Raw genomic sequence first — 17,817 nt, 5'->3', positions numbered from 1 at the left:
AGCGACCGCGCCCTTGCCCGTGTTGGGCGTGGGGCCTCTGTGGGAGCCGTGAAAGGCTTTGGGCTCTGCTAGCCTCCTGCGTCCCCAGCCTCTGGTTCTCCACAGTCTGCTACAGTGTCAGCTGTGTAAGCTTTTGAAATTCCATCTCCACCTTTAATACGTAAGTGTTCTTTCAGCTTGTGGTCTGTGGGAGAGATGGGCCCAGCAGGAACAGCGCCCGCCCTCAGGAGGCCAGAGCCCACAGACGATGACCTCGTAATCAGTAGAGTATATATTCATTGTGAGCTAGAAATTTATAAATAGCTCCCAAATTTCTGATAGTTTCACTAGACCTGGTTTTACAAAATTCATTTGTGAGCTTAAGTAATGTTTTTTGCCTTCATGGTTACTGTCCGGACTACTGGAGTGTGTGGGAGCCTCAGCTAGAATGTATCCATACGTGCAGTCACACCGGTGGAACTCAGCCACGTTCTGTGACTGATGGAGTGACACCTTAGTATCTTAACAGCTCAGACTAAGTAGTATCAGTTGACTGCAATGTAAGTGAGACTGGAGGGCCGCCTGGGAGATGCACTCTAGATTTTGGCTCAGGTCGTGATCTCACGGTCCAGTCCCCAAATCAGGCTCCATGCTGGGTGTGGGGCATGCCTAAGATTCTCTCTGCCCCTCTCCTGTTCACACATACTCACTCTTCTCTCCAAAAACAAAGCAAAAGCAAGCACAAACACAACAAAAAAAAACAAAAAAAAAACTTTTAAAAAATGAGACTTGAGGGGCGCCAGGGTGGCTCAGTTGGTTAAGCATCCAACTTCGGCTCAGGTTCGTTCTCACAGTTTGTGGGTTTGAGCCCCGCGTCAGGCTCTGTGCTGACAGCTCAGAGCCTGGAGCCTGCTTTGGAGTCTGTGTCTCCCTCTCTCTCTGACCCTCTCTCCCGCTCACTCTCTCTCTCTCTCAAAAATGAATATGAATAAACAATAAGAAATTTTTTTTAAATACAAAAAAAAAGAGACTTGAGGTTATGAATTCGCTTCAGTTTGGATGGATCATTAATCCTCATCCTCATCTCATTGAAATTATGTATAATTTCTGTGTTCCACGCACTGGGCTGAAGTGTGCTGCTAAAATGACTTTTTGGTCATTTCTTTTCACTTTTCTTCTCAGGGAGAAATAGGCTGACAGGTCTGATTTCCTCAGATTAAAGTTTTGGCCTGGGTTCTTTGCCCTATCAGATGGTCAGGTGACTGAGGAAGTACCTGAGAGCAAGTGTTCACACCCACAGGCACCTGGAGGGCTTATTACACACAAGTCGCTGTGTTTCACCCCAGGTTTTCTGCTTTTTCTCTCTGAGTGAGAACCTTAGTTGGGACTTAAGATTTCCCTGTGGAGAGATTATCCTTTTATCTCTCATATCTCTGTAAAGCTACGTTGCTCTTTTCTGTTCCATGTGAACATGTGTAGTTATCGTTTATGTCCCATCATCCAGGAGTATCAGGGCTCCTGAGTCCTAAAAACGGTCTTCAGTCATTCTCCCCGAGTTGTGTGTCCCGTGAGGGCGTGCTTGAGACGGACTTCCTGGAGGACCAGACGCACTTCGCCTCGCCCCTTCCTTGTCCTGCGAAGGTGCAGACCAGGGGGCGGAGGCCGGAGGTTGGGTCGTAGGGAGGCGCCTGTGGCCCAGCACTCACATCTTTTTTTTTTTTTTTTTTTAATTTTTAAAAAATGTTTGTTTATCTTAGAGAGACAGAGCCAGAGCCAGAGTGTGAACAGAGGAGGGGCAGAGAGAGAGGGAGACACAGAATCCAGAGCAGGCTCCAGGCTCTAAGCTGTCAGCACAGAACCAGCCACGGGGATCCACCCCATGAACTGTGAGATCATGACCTGAGCTGAAGTCAGATGCCTAACCAACTGAGCCACCCAGATGCCCCAGCACTCACACCTTAAGAAAGAAGAAGACTTGAGGCCCGGTTATAACTGCTATTTTACAGCTTAAAAAACATAAAGAAATAGTACCCGCTAGGAGGCTTAGGCCACAACTTCATTTATTTATTCTTTTGTCACTTGAGTGCCACGATCTACTTTGTGCTGTGCTGGAGAAAAGGAAAATGAGTTCTTGGCCGCAGGAACTCCAGCAGTGAAGGAGGCAGGCAAACCATTGCAATGTAGTGACATGGGGGTTTTCACCTAAGTTTCATAGGGGGGGTGTCCACCTGAACTTGGCAGTGAGGGTCAAGGAAGACCCTGGAGTGTGAAGAGTTTAGCCAGATGAAAAAGATGGGTCACACTGTTTGTTACAGGCACAGGCACAGGAAGAGTGTCACGGGTATTGCCTTTTGCCCAAGCTTTCTTTGCCTCTGTGCTTCAGAAGCTTACTGCTCCTGAGTTCTCTGCCTTTTCTTCTGAGTACACGTACAGGATGTTCAATCATCAGTAGATCCTGTATTTAATCTGATAAAATGTAATAATTGAAAAATCTTGAGCTTCTAACCAATGTATCTGTAGTTTTACCTGCCTTTCCTTTTTTTTTTTAATATTTAAAATTTTTTGTTTATTTTTGAGACAGAGGGTACAAGCAGGGGGAGGGACAGAGAGAGGGAGACATAGAACCCGAGGCAGGCTCCAGGCTCTGAGCTGTCAGCACGGAGCGTGACATGGGGCTCAAACTCAAGAACTGGGAGATCGTGACCTGAGTCGGACACTTAACTAGCTGAGCCACCCAGGCGCCCCATGCCTGCCTTTCCTGTTGTTTGTGCAGTGTTTTTTGGGTTTAGTGAGGCGGACAAGAAGAATGAAAAGATAGGCAAATAAAAGTTGAGTGTTAATTGAATCTAAGTGAAAGAGGCAGGAGAATAACGTGGCGGAGACCAGCTATAAATGGTGTCCTCAGTATGGATCAGACTTTCTTTACCTTCGTACGGAAGCATGTGGCTCACACCCATTTTACCCCATTGTGAATTCACACATAGGTCCTGTGACCGTGGAGGAGACCTGAGGTCAACTAAAAATTAACGTTTTGTATTTTTATTGGGTATCATTAACGGCATGACCAAGTATACATTTCTGGAAGTACCTCAAAATAATATATCACTTGTGTTTTTCTGTGTGTGCGTAAAAAACTAAGGGAAATCGGCCTCTCTGGCATCGCTTCCATCTGTAGATTGGAAGGAGCTGTACTAGGATCTTAAAGTACCTTTAGCTCTAAAGTTTTGTGTTTTTGCACTTTCTTATCCTGGAGCCTTTTTAGTCTGATTTATATTAGAGTATAATTCCATAATGAGGTGATGCCATGGACATCCCTTTCCTCATTCCACTACCAATGAAACGTAATCTGTTATACTCTTATTTCCAAAGGTCCTTACATATTATAAGCATCCCTCACTAGCCAAATCATTCAGTTCCCAAATTCAGCTAATTAAAGTTCAGATGGTGAGGGATAGCTCTATATTAGCAAATATTAGAATTACTCAGTTTTTGTCGCTATTGTAACAGACATTTCATGATGGGCAAGACTGCTATTTGAGGGCCAGTCCCTGAAGTACCTTGAACGTTGACTTCAAACTAACAACAGAAAGACAAAGCTGTGTGGACAAAGCTTAACTGAGACGCCTTTTCTTAGGCTCTTCTCATAACAGAAGAGAGAGCTCCCTGGGACACAGTTAATACACTGTTACCAAAACATGTAATTTTTAATGTTTGTTTATTTGGGGAGGGGACACATGTGCAAGCAGGGGTTGGGGGTGGAGAGAGAGAGTCCTAAGCGGGTTCCACACTGCCAGCACAGGGCCCGATGCGGGGCTTGAACTCAGGAACCCTGAGATTGTCACCTGAGCCGAAATCAAGAGCTGGATGCTTAACCGACTGAGCCACCCAAGCCCCCTTACCAGAATGTATAATTTGAGCAGATCATTGAGCTGTACCTAAATGTCAGCATAACAAGGTGCAAAATGATTCTTACTGGTAACTGAGAGATACTTACGAGCACTTGTTAGTAGTAATCGGTGGCTGTTCACAGCACGAGCAGTGAGCAAGCCGGAGTGAGTACCTCCCCAGAGTCTGGGGGTGCTGATGACTGCGCAGATGACACTGGATGGCTTGGGGGAGCCAAGTGGTCTTTAAAGAGTGGCGACATTAGCTACTAAATTACCTTTTTTTCCCTCCAAAAAAGGCTTCATTGTGTATTACACACAGAGGGAGGGGTTCAGTCCTGGGCGGCCGCTCTCCTCCCGGCGGCCAGCACGTTGCTTTGGCGTGGATGCATGTCGCCTCCCTGCTCTCCATGAACTTGCGGCGCGCTTGTCCCTGGGGACGTTGAGCAGCACCATGGCACACCTCAGGTGGCACCCCGCACGAACTCAGGGTGCTTGGGGAGGGGGCCACCGCCGGGCCTCTGCTTGCTCCTCATCCTTCCCCCAGGTGGCCCTTGCTGAGCACCGCCCCCCCTACCCCCTTCCCCGGCCACAAGACTGAATCACCTTTAATACTTTGTAGCTTTATCAAGGGTCAAGGGTCCGGGTGGATGGTCTCTCGTGTATTTACCTCCCAGTTCTGTTTTTCATGTTTTGTTTTGTTAGGAGAGGACGTCGGACTTACCCCCTGAGCTATCCGGAGAGAGCGACTCAATGCACCTGGGCCAGGCGCTCTGTGGGCATGAAGTGGTTGGGAGAATCCAAGAACATGGTGGTGAATGGCAGGAGGAGTGGAGGCAAGTTGTCTAATGACCATGCGCAGAGCCCGTCGAAATTGCAGCACGCGGGAAAGGAGGCCGCGAAGGCCGGCAGACACGTGGTTGAGAGGAGGTCGAGCAGATGTATGTACACAGCGCGACTGTCATTTTCAGTGTCGTGTGGGTGGGGATTCTTTTCAGTTCGTAACGTGTGTTCTGGGTCTGCTGTTTCCAGAACAATTTTTCATGTTCTCCCAGTTAACAGTACAGTCTTTTTTCTTTAAACCCTTTCAAAGATTTGACAATTCGTATTCTCATCTGACTTGTACAGCTCTAGTTTAGTGCTTAGTATGATAACTCTAATTATGCTTTTGTATCCATAACCTTGTTATATTTTGTAGCATTTACATCTGAATGGTTAATCTGCCTTATAAACTATATTAAAGCGCTACTGCTGAATTTTTTACATTCAAACTGTATTTTTGTATTTGATGTAAGTATAAGTATATATCTCTTTGAAAAGTTAGACCTATGAATAATCTATTCAATTCTAATTTACGAGGTAAACGGAATTTAGGGCAGCTTCACAAATTGCTGCCATTCCTCCTATTCCTGTGGGGCGAGTGGCGCGTGGCCCGACAGTGGAGCCCTGTGGTTAATGCGCTACTTTTCTACCTTTGCTCCTTCTTGGCGACAGTGAGGCTGCTTGTTGAGAGTTCAAGAAATAGTTACTTTAAGAGCAGAAAAGTGCCGCGGGATACGTGTCGAACCTTAGGTGGGCAGCCATGTGAAGATAACCAGTGGTGTACGGTCATGTGCGGGAGGACAGCTTTTTCTCTTCTGGTTTTTCCTGAGGTTGATTTAGCTCCTACAGAATAGCCTTACTTCGTGTTGGAATTGGCCCGCTTTGGGTGGGGTTGGGTCTGCCCGGGACCTGGGGCAGTTTCGGATGGATTGCACAGTTGCAGTGGTGGCCCTCATAGCTTTCCGAGGTGTATGCAGTCTACTGGGCCCTGGCTGCCCTTAGCCTTTCCGTAGCAGAGCAGGTCACTGCTTCTGTTACAAACTAGGCAGAAACCCCTGCTTGGGGTGGGAGGTCAGGGGAGAGGCCAAGGCCGGATGGATTCTTCTGTTCATGGACACCTGCTCACCCTGTAGCATGTGATGGGAACCTGAAGGAACTGAGAAATGTAGTGTCTGTAGCAGTGGTATTGCCTCTGGTCAGTAAATTAGGTGACTTTTTATTTTTATTTTTTTATTTTACCAAATTGCTGTTGGCCTTCTTTTTGAGCATCATAGAGCAGAAGGTCTGAATTTTTGGAGGTACGTGATAATTTAGAAAAATGATCATAAGATGTGCTACATTTTGCCATGTGTAAACAGATTTAGAGCATAGGCTGGAAAAATCCAAAGAGCCTGAAGACGGACAGCATCACATTGAGTGTTATCGGATAAGAATGGTACAAAAAGAGAGCCAGCGGTGAAGCAAAGCAGTCCTCCGCCTTAGGTAAACGACAGTGATTTCATGCAGCAGCAGAGCCGTGGAATACATGAAGCAGACACTGACGGAATGAAGGGAGAAACAGACAGTTCAGTAGTTTGGAGACTTCAGTTCCCCACTTTGAATAATGACTGCAACAAAGAGGCAGAAGGTGAATGGGCAGATGAATGAAGACTTAGCCAATGCCCTAGACCAGTGCTTCCTGACAGACATCTGGGGAACATTGCGCCCAATAATGCACGTTCTCAGGGGCGTGTGGAATGTGCTTCAGGATAGGCCATAGGCTGGGCCATGCAGTGAGTCTCAACAGACTTAAAAGGATTGGAACCATACACTGTGTGTTCTCTGGGCACAATGGAGTAAAATTAGACGTGAATAATGGAAATTTGAGAAAAATCACAAAAGTTGACTCTTTGAAGAGATCAACAAAATTAGCAAACCTTTACTCCAAGACTCCCCAAGAAAAAGCAGAGTCAAGAATGAAAGAGGGGACGGGGTGCCTGGGTGGCTTAGTCGGTTAAGCGTCCGACTTTCGCTTAGGTCATGATCTCGCGGTTGGTGGGTTCGAGCCCCGCGTCAGGCTCTGTGCTGACTGCCAGCTCAGAGCCTGGAGCCTGTTTCAGTCTGTGATTCCCTCTCTCTCTGACCCTCCCCTGCTCACACTGTCTCTCTCTATCTCTCCTAGAAAAAAAAAAAAAAAAAAAAAAAACACTACTAAGGAAATCTCAGGCCTGGATGGCTTTGTTGGTGAATACTGGCAGATATTTAAAGAACAATTAACACCAGTTCTTCACAGACTGTTCCAAAAAGTAGAAGGGAAGGGAGCACTTCCTCATGCGATTAGATCAGTATTAATTCTGCTACCAAAACCAAAGAAAAAATACCCTCAAAACTACAATATATCTCTATTCAGTATGGACACAAAATCCTCAACAAGATACAAACCAAATTCAGCAACAAGTGAGAATGATTGTGTAGCCTAAGCAATTGGTGTTCATCCCAGGAATGCAAAGTTGGCTCAATACCTGAAAATTAATATAATGCTACCACATCACTAGCATGATGGAGAAAAACCATACGATCATTCCATTAGAAGCAGAAAAAGCATTTGACAGAATTCGGCCCTTTTCAGGATAAAAACACTTGACAAACTAGGAATAGAAGGAAATTCTTCACCCTGATAAAGGACATCTACAAAAACCCACCGCTGACGCCCCATTTAATGTTGAAAGACCATTAAATGCTTTTCCCCTAAGATCAGGAACAAGACAAGAATGTCTGTTCTCACCACGTATATTCAGTATTGTGCCAGAGGTCTAACCACAGCAGCTAGGCAAGAAAATTAACTAAAAGGCGTTCAGATTGTAAAGGGAGAAGTCAAACCATCCTTGTTTGCAGATGACATGATTGAGGAATCCGCTAAAAAAACCATTAAAACTGATAAATGAGTTCAGCAGTAGAGATCAGCATCCAAACAATAAAACTCTAAAACTTACACTTTGAAAACTGAAAGACATTATTTTTTTAATGCATTTATTTATTTATTTATTTATTTATTTCTGAGAGAGAGGGAGAGAGAGAGACAGCATGAGCAGGGGAGAGTCAGAGAGAGAGGGAGACACAGAATCTGAAACAGGCTCCAGGCTCTGAGCTCGGTGTCAGCCCAGAGCCCGACACAGGGCTCAAACCCACGAACTGTGAGATCATGACCTGAGCCGAAGTCGGACGCTTAACTGACTGAGCCACCCAGGCGCCCCTGCAAGACATTACTGAAAGAAATTAAAGAAGACCTAAATAAATGGAAAGACATCCCACGTTCGTTGATTAGAAGACTTAATATTGTTACGATGGCAGCACTCCCCAAATGATCTACAGATTGAACGCAGTCCCTATCAAAATCCCAATTGGCTTCTTTGCAGAAATGGACAAACGGATCCTAAAATTCTTGTGGAAATTCAAGGAACCCAGAGCAGCCAAAACTGTGGAGAAAGAACAAAGATGGCACACCGACACTTCTCAGTTTCAAAACTTACCCCAAAGCTGCAGTGTTTGGGTAGACATAGATCTAGGGAATAGAATCGAGAGTCTAGAAATCTTTGTGTTTGTAGTTGACTGATTTTTGACAGGCATGCAAAGAAATTAAGTGGGGAAAGAATAGTCTTTCAGTAAATGGTGCTGGGAAGACTGGATATCCACATGCAAAAGAATGAAGTTGGGTCCGACCTCATAGTATGTGTGAAAAAGTTAATTCAAAATGGATCAAAGGACCTTAATTATAAAACTTCAGAAGAAAACCTAAGCATACATTTTCATGACTTTAGATCAGGCAGAGGTTTCTTAGATATGACACTAAAACCACAAGAAATAAGGTAAATTGAAATGTATCAAACTTACAAACTTTTGTGCTGGAAGGGATTAACATCCAGAACATGAAACGACAACTCCCAGAAGTGGGGAGAATACTGTAAAATCACGTATCTAGAGCGTGGTGTGGCAAGATGGCGGACAAAGAGAAGGAGAAAAAAGAGAGCATCTTGGACTCAGCTAAGTACATCGACAAGGTGACCCGGATGAAGTATCAGGGAGGCCGCGAAGCCAGTGGCGTTCTGGAGGGTTCGGCCCTCTCCTCAGTCTCGTACTTGACGGCACCGTTGAACACGTGAGAGGCCCTGACCACTGGTACAGGCTCACAGAGGATACGCGGCAGCCGGGCCTGGTGGGGTGCAGGGCACCTCCATGCTGCGCATCTGCCCGCAGGACGGCATGGAGGCCAGGCCCAACCCCTGCGTCCAGCAGCAGGACGCCTAGTGGGCTGGAGGGCCTGGGACACAGCCCCCCGGCGACTCAGAGCTGCCCCTCCCGCCTTAAGTGCTACCACCGGACCAGGATTTCCTTTTTGTATAGGTTTTGTTTTTGTTTTTGTAATAAAACTGCAAACCTCAAATGTCAAGATAAAATAAAATTACATCTCTAGAATATATACAGAACTGTTATTAGTCAGCAGTAAAAGACAGACTCTAATTTCTTTCTCTTCCCTCCTCCCTTCCTCCCTCCCACCCTTCTTTCTTTATGAGAGGGAGAGAGAGTGTGTGTACACAGGGAAGGGGCAGAGAGAGAGGGAGACAGAATCTCAAGCAGGCCCCATGCTGCCAGCGTAGAGCCCGATGCAGGGCTCGAACTCAGAAACCCCGAGATCATGACCTGAGCCGAAGTTGGATTCTTAACTAGCTGAGCCACGCAGGCATACCACAAACTCTGATTTAAAATGAGCAAGGGAATCTGAATAGACAGACATTTCTCCAAAGACACACAAATGGCCAGTACATGAAAAGATGCTTGAAATCATTAGTCATCCGGGAAATGCAAGTCAAAACCACAAGATACCACTTCACAACCCCTGAAATGTGTCAAACTGAAAGGACAGATGGTGGCGGGGGAGCCCTGGGTGGCTCAGTCGGTTAAGCTTCTGACTTTGTTTGGCTTAGGTCACGATCTCACGGTTGGTGGGTTTGAGCCCTGCGTCGGGCTCTGTGCTGACAGCTCAGAGCCTGGAGCCTGTCTTCAGATTCTGTGTCTCCCTCTCTCTCTCTGCCCCTCCCCTGCTCATGCTCTCTGTCTGTCAGTCTCTCTCTCAAAAATAAAACATTAAAAAAAAAAAAAAAGGACAGATGGGGCTCCTGGGTGGCTCAGTTAGTTAAGCATCTGACTCTTGATCTCCACTCAGGTGTTGATCTCAGAGTTGTGAGTTCAAGCCCTGCATTGGGCTCCATGCTGAGCGTGAAGCTACTTAAAAAAAGGTTGTGGTGGTGGTTTTTTTTTTTACATTTATTTATTTTTGAGAGATAGAGATAGAGTATGAGTGAGGGAGGGCGGAGACAGAATCAGAAGCAGGCTCCAGGCCCTGAGCTGTCAGAGTCCAACGGGGGGCTGGAACCCATGAGGTGTTAAGACCATAACCTGAGCCAAAGTTGGACATTTATCCAGCTGAGCCACCCAGGCGCCCCGTGTGAAGCCTACTTAAAAAATAAATAAAAGGACAGATAGTAGCAAATGTTGGGGGTGATGGGGAGAAATTAGAAATAATCACGTACTGTTGGTGGGAATGTAAATTGGTGCAGCCACTTTGGAAAACAGTCTGGCAGTTTCTTGAAAGGTTAAATATAGAGTTACCATATGACCCAGCGCTAAGAGGATCAAAAATACAGGTATACACTGAAACTTTTACATGATTGCTCATAGAAACATTGCTCATAATAGCCAAAAAGTGCAAACAAACAGCCTGATGTCCATCAACTGATGAATGAACTAACAAAATGTGATCTGTCAACATAATGGAGTGTTATTTGGCCATAATAAGGAGCGAAATACTGCTATTTGCTGCAACACGGATGAACCTTGAAAACGTTCTGCTAATTGAAAGAAGCCCTCTCGTATTGTATGATTTCATCAGTACGAGATTTTCAGACCAGACAAATCCATAGAGACAGTAGATTCGTGGCTGTCAGGGGCCGGGGGAAGGGAAAAATTGATAGTGACTGCTTATGGGTATGGGATTTCTTTCGGGGGTGATGAAAATGTTCCAGAATTGATCGTGGTGATGGCCACACAGTTCTGTGAAAACATTAACAACCATTGAACTGTACGCTTTAAATGGGTGAATTGTATGATATGTGAATTACATCTCAATAAAGAAAAAGAAAACATAACGACTTTGATAGCTTTTATACACCTACATGCAAATAACTTGATTGCAAAACGTATCTACTTACCTTTTGACAGGGACTTACATATTAAGTGTTTAATTCGCTTTCTGAAAGAGTGGAAAAGAAAGTTACACCTCTTACCGTGTCTTTCATTCTTCCACATCTTAATTTTGAGCGGCTTCAAGTCATACTGTTGGTATAATTACATTGCTGAAAAGATGGTCTGTGACACGCGTGTCAGGCTTAAATCAGCACGGATGGAACTTCACCCATTTAGGTTTGGCTTTTCTTCACTCTCTTTACACCATCATTAAACCCAATTACTTCGGCTGGTATTTCTGTCACTCCCTATTTTTATCTATTCATTCAAAATCTGTTTCAAACAGGTTAGAAATAGGCCTGTCATTCCCTCTGTACTTCTTTCCCGCTTCCGCTACCTAACTGTAATCACAGGCACATTTCTTCACCCGTGGGCCTCAGTTACCAGCAGAGTGGGGATAGTGAGCATTCACCTGTCCGGAAGGAGGAAGGTGAAGTTAATGCCTCCGGGGGGTGGGGGGACTCCTCCTGGTACTTGACGTCCACCCTTCTGGCACTTACTGCAGACAGTTGCTTGTGTTCTTGTTTCCTCTCTCCCCCGCCCCCGTCTGCAGCGGCTCTCTATGCCATCTTGCCACGGTGGTGAGCGTCCACTCACCCCGTTTTTTCGTCTTCCTCAAGGGGTGAGGAAGGCATTTGAGCCCAAGATTCTCACGACCACCCAGACCCTGTTCTTGGGAAACCTGGTAACATTATCTGCTAAGCAAAACGCTCACAGTCATTCGCTTCGTGTTTGGCTTTCTGCTTGTGCAGAAGGCTCTCCGCTCTTATTTACTAGCTTGAGAGGGCAGCAAAGCTAAAGGTTTTAAAGGTGGATTTAAGTAGTTTTCACCTGAGTGACTTCTCCTTCTCTTTCTCCTCACAGGTAATGGTAATTCAGGGTTCGAAGGCCAGAGTCGGTATGTGCCGTCTTCTGGAATGTCTGCCAAGGAGCTCTGTGAGAACGACGACCTGGCCACCAGTCTGGTTCTTGACCCCTATCTAGGTTTCCAAACACACAAAATGAACACCAGGTAATTGCCAGTCTGTATCCTGAGGTGGAGCAGATGATGATGTTGAGTTTGATGAAAAAAATAGATGCTAATTTTACTTTTCATCAGTATTTAAGATGACATTAAAGGAAAGGTCTTCACTGTAGAAGATTTTATATCTGAGGCAAGAAAAGCAACAAAAGCTTCTAGGAGTCTTGTCAGTTTTAATTCTGTGTTCTTATTTTATCTCAGGCTATTTCTATTAAAATATAAAGCTGGGGGAGCATCTCTTAGTCTATTTTAAATGTTATGATAATTATCTTAGCTGAAAGAAAAATTTTACAAGCATCCTGTGAAGCCTTGAAAATGTATATTTTTTTTCTACTTAAAGTAGGTTACATCAGGGTTTTTTTTTCATGATTTTATTACAGAGTTTTTTCTTCTAAATAATTGCAGCCATATATAGGGAATGTTGGCATCATATTTAATCTTTGAGATGCACCTTGTCATTGGAAAGAAGAGAATATTTTCAAAGACATGCATCTGTCCAGTCTGCAGATAAGAAAGTAGACCCGGAAGTGCTTTATTGAGGATCACATGCCATCTATATAAAATATTATTACACTGTTTTTGAAATCTGTTATCCTTTAAATTTTTTAATTCACGTTTTCTTAAATATCTCTCCCCCAAAAAAGGCGCTTCGATAATTTCACAGTTGGCACCAAACACTAACTTGGAACTTTACAACTTTCCTTTGCCTCTTAACTTGAGTGGCAGGGGCCTTTCAAGTCTGGTGAGGTTGAGCTCCGGGCCACGGGCCCCTCCTGCCTTCCTCACGCTTGGGGCAGTGGTTTGTAGCTCCAGGGCCAGTGACGACCCCAGAGGGACTTGGTCACCAGGGGACCAGCCGCCAGTAGCTGGGGAGGGAGAGGTCGGGGACTAAAGGTGATTAGAGGGAAATCTTGTGCCATTTCCCCCTTTTAATTGTGTCCCTTACTAAGATGAAAACAGGGACTGTGTGATTGATTTATCAATTATATTCTAAATCCAGAAAGAAGTTTTTCAGATAAAAATGAGCCTTTGGCATTTTCATGTGACTACTGTCACCATAGATCTTTCCTTGCTAAAATGAAGTGACAAGTTGGAGTGGACTCGAGAACTTACTTAAATAGCTCCCTGACCTCAGAGGGGCAGATCCCCGAGTTTTGTAAGTGGACGGGTGGACAACTGTTGGCTGGGGTACAGCAGGGCTAGGCGCCCCAGTATCCAGCTAAAATCTGGTTCGCATTCTTTTTTTTTAAATTATTTTCTCAAGGAATTTTTTCCAGTCTATTTATTGTTTTAGTACTCTCTATACCCAACATGGGGCTCATACTCACATCCCCAAGATCCAGAGTCCCACGTCTTTCCGACTGAGCCAGCCGGGTGCCCCTGGTTTGCGTTACTTTAGGTCTGTTTCCCTTCTTTTCCCCAGTGAGGCCGGCACTCCTTCTCCTGGAAGGTCCTGGTGACGTTTAGGAAATAAGAATCACTTTCACATAACAAGCTTAGAGAGGCTCAGGGTTTTAGCGCAAAGGCCCATAATGATGACCTGGAGTCATGAAGAAAGAGAAATGAGCTGGGACATGGTCACTGTGCTCTGCACACGGCCTTGTGGAGGCACATGAACCTTCCAAGAAGGCGCCGCACCCCAGGAAACAGCAGGGGGGCAGTGGTCTTGTTCCAGAGGATGCGCAGTTTACCTGTCACTGGCTTCAATAATAGGAAATTACTCCCGTTTCTTAATAAAAGTCCTTGACAACTGTGTCCTATAATTAGTTTTACATCTGAGTCACTTGGGGTGTTCTTGTGAAGAGGCAGGTTCTGATTCAGTAGCCGTGGGCTGGGGCCCGAGCTGCTGCATTTCTAACAAGCTCCCAACTGCCCGTACTTGGAACAGCAAGGTCCTTGGCCACCCGTCCCACTGAGCTTTTTGTGATGTAGTAAGTAGGTAAAAAGTTCCTTATCGGGGTCGCCTGGGTGGCTCAGTCAGTTAAGGGTCCGACTCTGGATCTTGGCTCAGGTCCTGATCTCGCAGTTTGTGAGTTTGAGCCCCACCTCAGGCTCTGCGCTGACAGCGGGAGGCCTGCCTGGGGTTCTCCTCTCTCCCCCTCTGCCTGCCCCTCCCCAGCTAGTGCTGTGTCTCTCTCTCACATAAATAACCTTCCTTATCACTAGTTCCCAAGGCTCATTTTCCTAGGCTCATGCAGTCCTAAAATGTGAAGTTTAGGGTTACCCAAATATTATTAAAACCCAAGACATTACTGTATCTAAGTACCCCTAAATTAAAATGCAGGATCTAAAATTAAAGCTGTTTGGGGGCACCTGGGTGGCTCAGCCGGTTAAGTGTCTGATTCTTGATTTTGGCTCAGGTCATGATCTCAGGTTTCATGAGTCTGAGCCCCCACGTCGGGCTCTGTGCTGACAGCTCAGAGCCTGGAGCTGCTTCGGATTCTGTGTCTCTCTCTCTCTCTCTCTGCCCCACCCTCACTTGTGCTCTGTCTCTCAAAAATGAATAAACATTAAAAAAAATTTTTTTTAATCTAAATATATATTTAGAGGCACCTGGGTGGCTCAGTTGGTTGAGTGCCTGATTTTGGCTCAGGTCACGATCTCACAGTTTGTGAGGTCAAGCCCCACATCAAGCTCTGTGCTGACAGCTCGGAGCCTAGAGTCTGCTTCGGATTCTGTGGTTCCCTCTCTCTCTACCCCTCCCCTGCTCAGGCTCGCTCTCTCTCTCTCTCTCTCTCTCTCTTTGAAAAATAAAGATTTTAAAAAATGTAATATATATTTATAAAGCTGGTTAACCACATTAAACATTCAGGAGAAAACGTTTATTCATGTTTTCCACTACAACATGTAATCCTGCTCCTGGGGTTTCTGGAGTAGCCATCGGTGTAGGTGGAGAGTAGTGGTGCGCCCTGGGTAGGGCAGGTCAGCCACCTGCGGCGCTGGCATCCTCAGCCGGGAGTGTGGCCGCGTCCTCGTCCCTGGGCGCCTTTTACCAGAGGCGTTCACTTCAAAGGTATTTTAACAGACTCTTTAGTAAGCTGACATTTGGGAAGTACACAGAGATTTCATTAATGAGGTTTGTTAATCGTAGTGAAAGGCACACATTTTCATTTAATCTTCGTACACTTACTTGAAAATAAGACTGTCTTTTCTGTTCTTAATCTTTTGAGCAAGAATTTATCAGAATGTTGACTTAGTGTCATTCTCAAATATACCATTTCATAGAAAGTAAGGAAACTCTGTAGTGCTATATTAGAATAATTGTAAATATTTCTTAGAAATTGTTAGTTTATGGACCTCTCTTTCCTTGGGGTATGAAAGATGTGACTGGAAGACATGACTGGAGCTTGGATTCTCACTGCCCAAGCTGTCGTCTGTCCCTTGTGTGAGGGGTCCTTTTGTTCCCGTGTTTGTACATCTGTGATTTGATTGTCGTTTCTTAGTTTCTGTTTTGTGCCTTTTCCCCTCCCTCTACTCCTCTCAGTGTGCCACAGACAACGTTCGGATGCAGCAGATATTTCACAATTGAAGAAATGCCCTGGCTGGCGTGGCTCGCTTCTGAATGCTTATGTTGAACTCTTGCTATATCCCTACATTTACAAAGAAGCGAGTCAGAGTTGTAGCAGGAATATCGCGAGTCAGAGTTGTAGCAGGAATATCTGGAAATGGTGTAAACAAAATAGTAATTTGTTTACTGGGAAATATTTAGATTTCATTGACTTTTGTCGATTATGAAAATTAAATTCTTCCCTTTAACCAGAGAATAGAGTTGTTAGGCCTCTGAGTTAAAAAAAAAAAAAACAAAAAAACCTGTGGAAAGGGGATATTGTAAAGTTGGGGCGGGTGCTTTCCATCCTGCCCCCTTGTTTAGGCCACGTGACCCAGAGATTTGAGTCTCCTGAGGAGTTGGGGAGGCTCACTGGCGGGCTGAGCAGGAGGGAACGTGACAAATGGGAAGAGTCGAGTGTCACAGCGTTTTAAAGACTTCTGCGATGACCAGTATTGTAAGACTGTTTAGAAATGACAAGTACAAATTATACAAGTGATTTTTTTATTGTTGTTTGTTTTTGCATTTATATAGCGCCTTTCCTTCGAGGAGCTCAAGGCATTTTTCAAAATCTGACAGTTTTCCTCACAACAACCCTGTGAGGTAGGTAGAGTGTGCCTTACAAACAATAATAAGACCCCAACTAACCTGTTTCAGCCTTTATGATGTTCTTTCCTGTTGCGTAATTGGAGGGGTCTGCATAACCACGACTTTTAGAATGTTTTGCAAACCTTTGAAAATCGCTTGGGCTTAGTGATAGCTGTATTTAAAGAACCGCTGGTATTCCGTAACGGGGTGATTTTAAGCACAAGCATTCATCAAAAGATGGGGAGCCTCTCCCAGGGGTTAGCCGAGCACTGTTGGCAGGACCCAGCCGGCGTCCCTGGTGGGGATCTGCTTTCGGGTCAAGAGGAACAAAGAGCCATGGTTCGGGCATGGCCCCTGTGCGCCCACCCCCGGCCGTGTGCAGCTGAGCGTTCTCCACAGGGCGGATGTGTTCACGATGCTGCCTCACGGTCGTCTTTTTTATCTTAAATATTTGAGCATTTTCTCTCTCTTCCTCTCTCCTTCCCTCGCTCCCTGTTTTCTGTCCCCTGCCTCGTCCCCTCCCTGCAGTCAGCTCTTGGTTGCACAGGCTCATGGAGGGGCACAGTAGTGCAGCTAACTCACACCCGCAGCTGCCCTTCGCTGCCCCACTGCTCACTCGGGTTTGGAAACAGAAAAGCCAAATAGCAAGGAAACCTGGGAAGTCAGTCTCTGGAAAGAGTGGGGAACAGGTGTGTGGGAGTGTGAGTTCATGTTTCTTTCTGCCCTTTGTAATTACATATGGATTTAAGTGACGTATTTTTGTGTTTCATATACCAGCCATTGATCAGAGGTGTGGGAAGAGAAAAATAAATGTCTGGTTTATTTAAAGGTGTAAATTTTGTGTGAAGAGAGGGAGGAGGGATGTACTGATTGGGAAATGTCACGTACCTGTCTCTTGCCTCCCCCGCCATGCCATCCCCATCCCCCGTCCCCATTCCCCATCTCCCGCCCCCTATCCCCCAAATACTAAATTCAAAAGTATGTATTTGTGTCCACCCCTCTCACTGTCTCCGGCCGGGCTCCGTGCTGTGCTCAGTGGTGAACACAAGTCAAATCCTGTTCTGATCAAACCACACCAGAAGGGCCCCCAGAGCTCCCACGAGCGAGTAGGACTGGGTAATAATGGTCCCTCTGTTAACGGCCCTCACTACACCTTGTTTTCCTAATTTATGGAACAAGAGGGTTGTTTTAGAGAACCTAAATTTTCTTACAGCTTTAAGAACCATGGTGTGAGGACAGCTTTGAACGGTTCTTGTGGGAGGTCTAGACGGCTGTGGTTCAGGAGAGGACCGAGGGTGTTTTCTAGTCAGTAATACAAACCCAGTTCATTTCTTTAAAGGGTCTTGAGTGCCTTTTGCTCTGGCCCTGTTAGCTCTGTCAGTCTTAGGTTATCAAGAAATTTGTGTCTCCCTGTGGTATTTGTTACAATGGGATTTGACTTGAACTGTCAGCCAGGTGAACTTGAGGTACTTCCATAGGATTATCCAAAACAAGTGTCTCGTCCCTTTCCTGTCTGCCCCCCCAGAACCTTCCTTCCTCCTGCCTTATAGCAGCCAACTGGGACAGAGAGTGTGAAAGTAAATTACATTTTAGGTGAAATGGAGGTTCTTGCTGGTGAGTAGTCCCAAGGGACGGTTTTGGGGGTTTTGTTTGTGTTCAAGGCAATAGAAGGCGGGAAAGCAGAAACAAGTCAGCAC

At 45.5% G+C, this 17,817-nt stretch overlaps 1 protein-coding gene and 1 pseudogene across 8 annotated transcripts in view; both read left to right on the top strand.

The window, feature by feature from the left end:
- Positions 1-17,817, top strand: part of KMT5B (lysine methyltransferase 5B) — a 54,407-nt gene that overhangs the window by 17,192 nt on the left and 19,398 nt on the right. For 7 of the 8 annotated variants that reach the window (XM_039235486.1, XM_039235483.1, XM_039235484.1 and 4 more), the window contains 3 exons: positions 4,569-4,804; positions 11,829-11,976; positions 16,067-16,135. In XM_039235486.1, coding sequence (XP_039091417.1) covers positions 4,645-4,804; positions 11,829-11,976; positions 16,067-16,135 — 377 coding nt within the window. In that variant the 5' untranslated portion in view covers positions 4,569-4,644. The remainder of the gene's footprint in view (positions 1-4,568; positions 4,805-11,828; positions 11,977-16,066; positions 16,136-17,817) is intronic. The other variant, XM_039235485.1, reaches the window with a different exon arrangement.
- On the top strand, positions 8,660-8,969 carry LOC120233922 (annotated as a pseudogene).

The sequence above is a fragment of the Hyaena hyaena genome, unplaced genomic scaffold, assembly GCF_003009895.1.
Source record: "Hyaena hyaena isolate Hyena2069 unplaced genomic scaffold, ASM300989v1 scaffold_98, whole genome shotgun sequence".
Classification (NCBI taxonomy): domain Eukaryota; kingdom Metazoa; phylum Chordata; class Mammalia; order Carnivora; family Hyaenidae; genus Hyaena; species Hyaena hyaena.
Note: the sequence above shows the minus strand (reverse complement) of the source record. Positions and strands in the feature narration are given on the sequence as shown.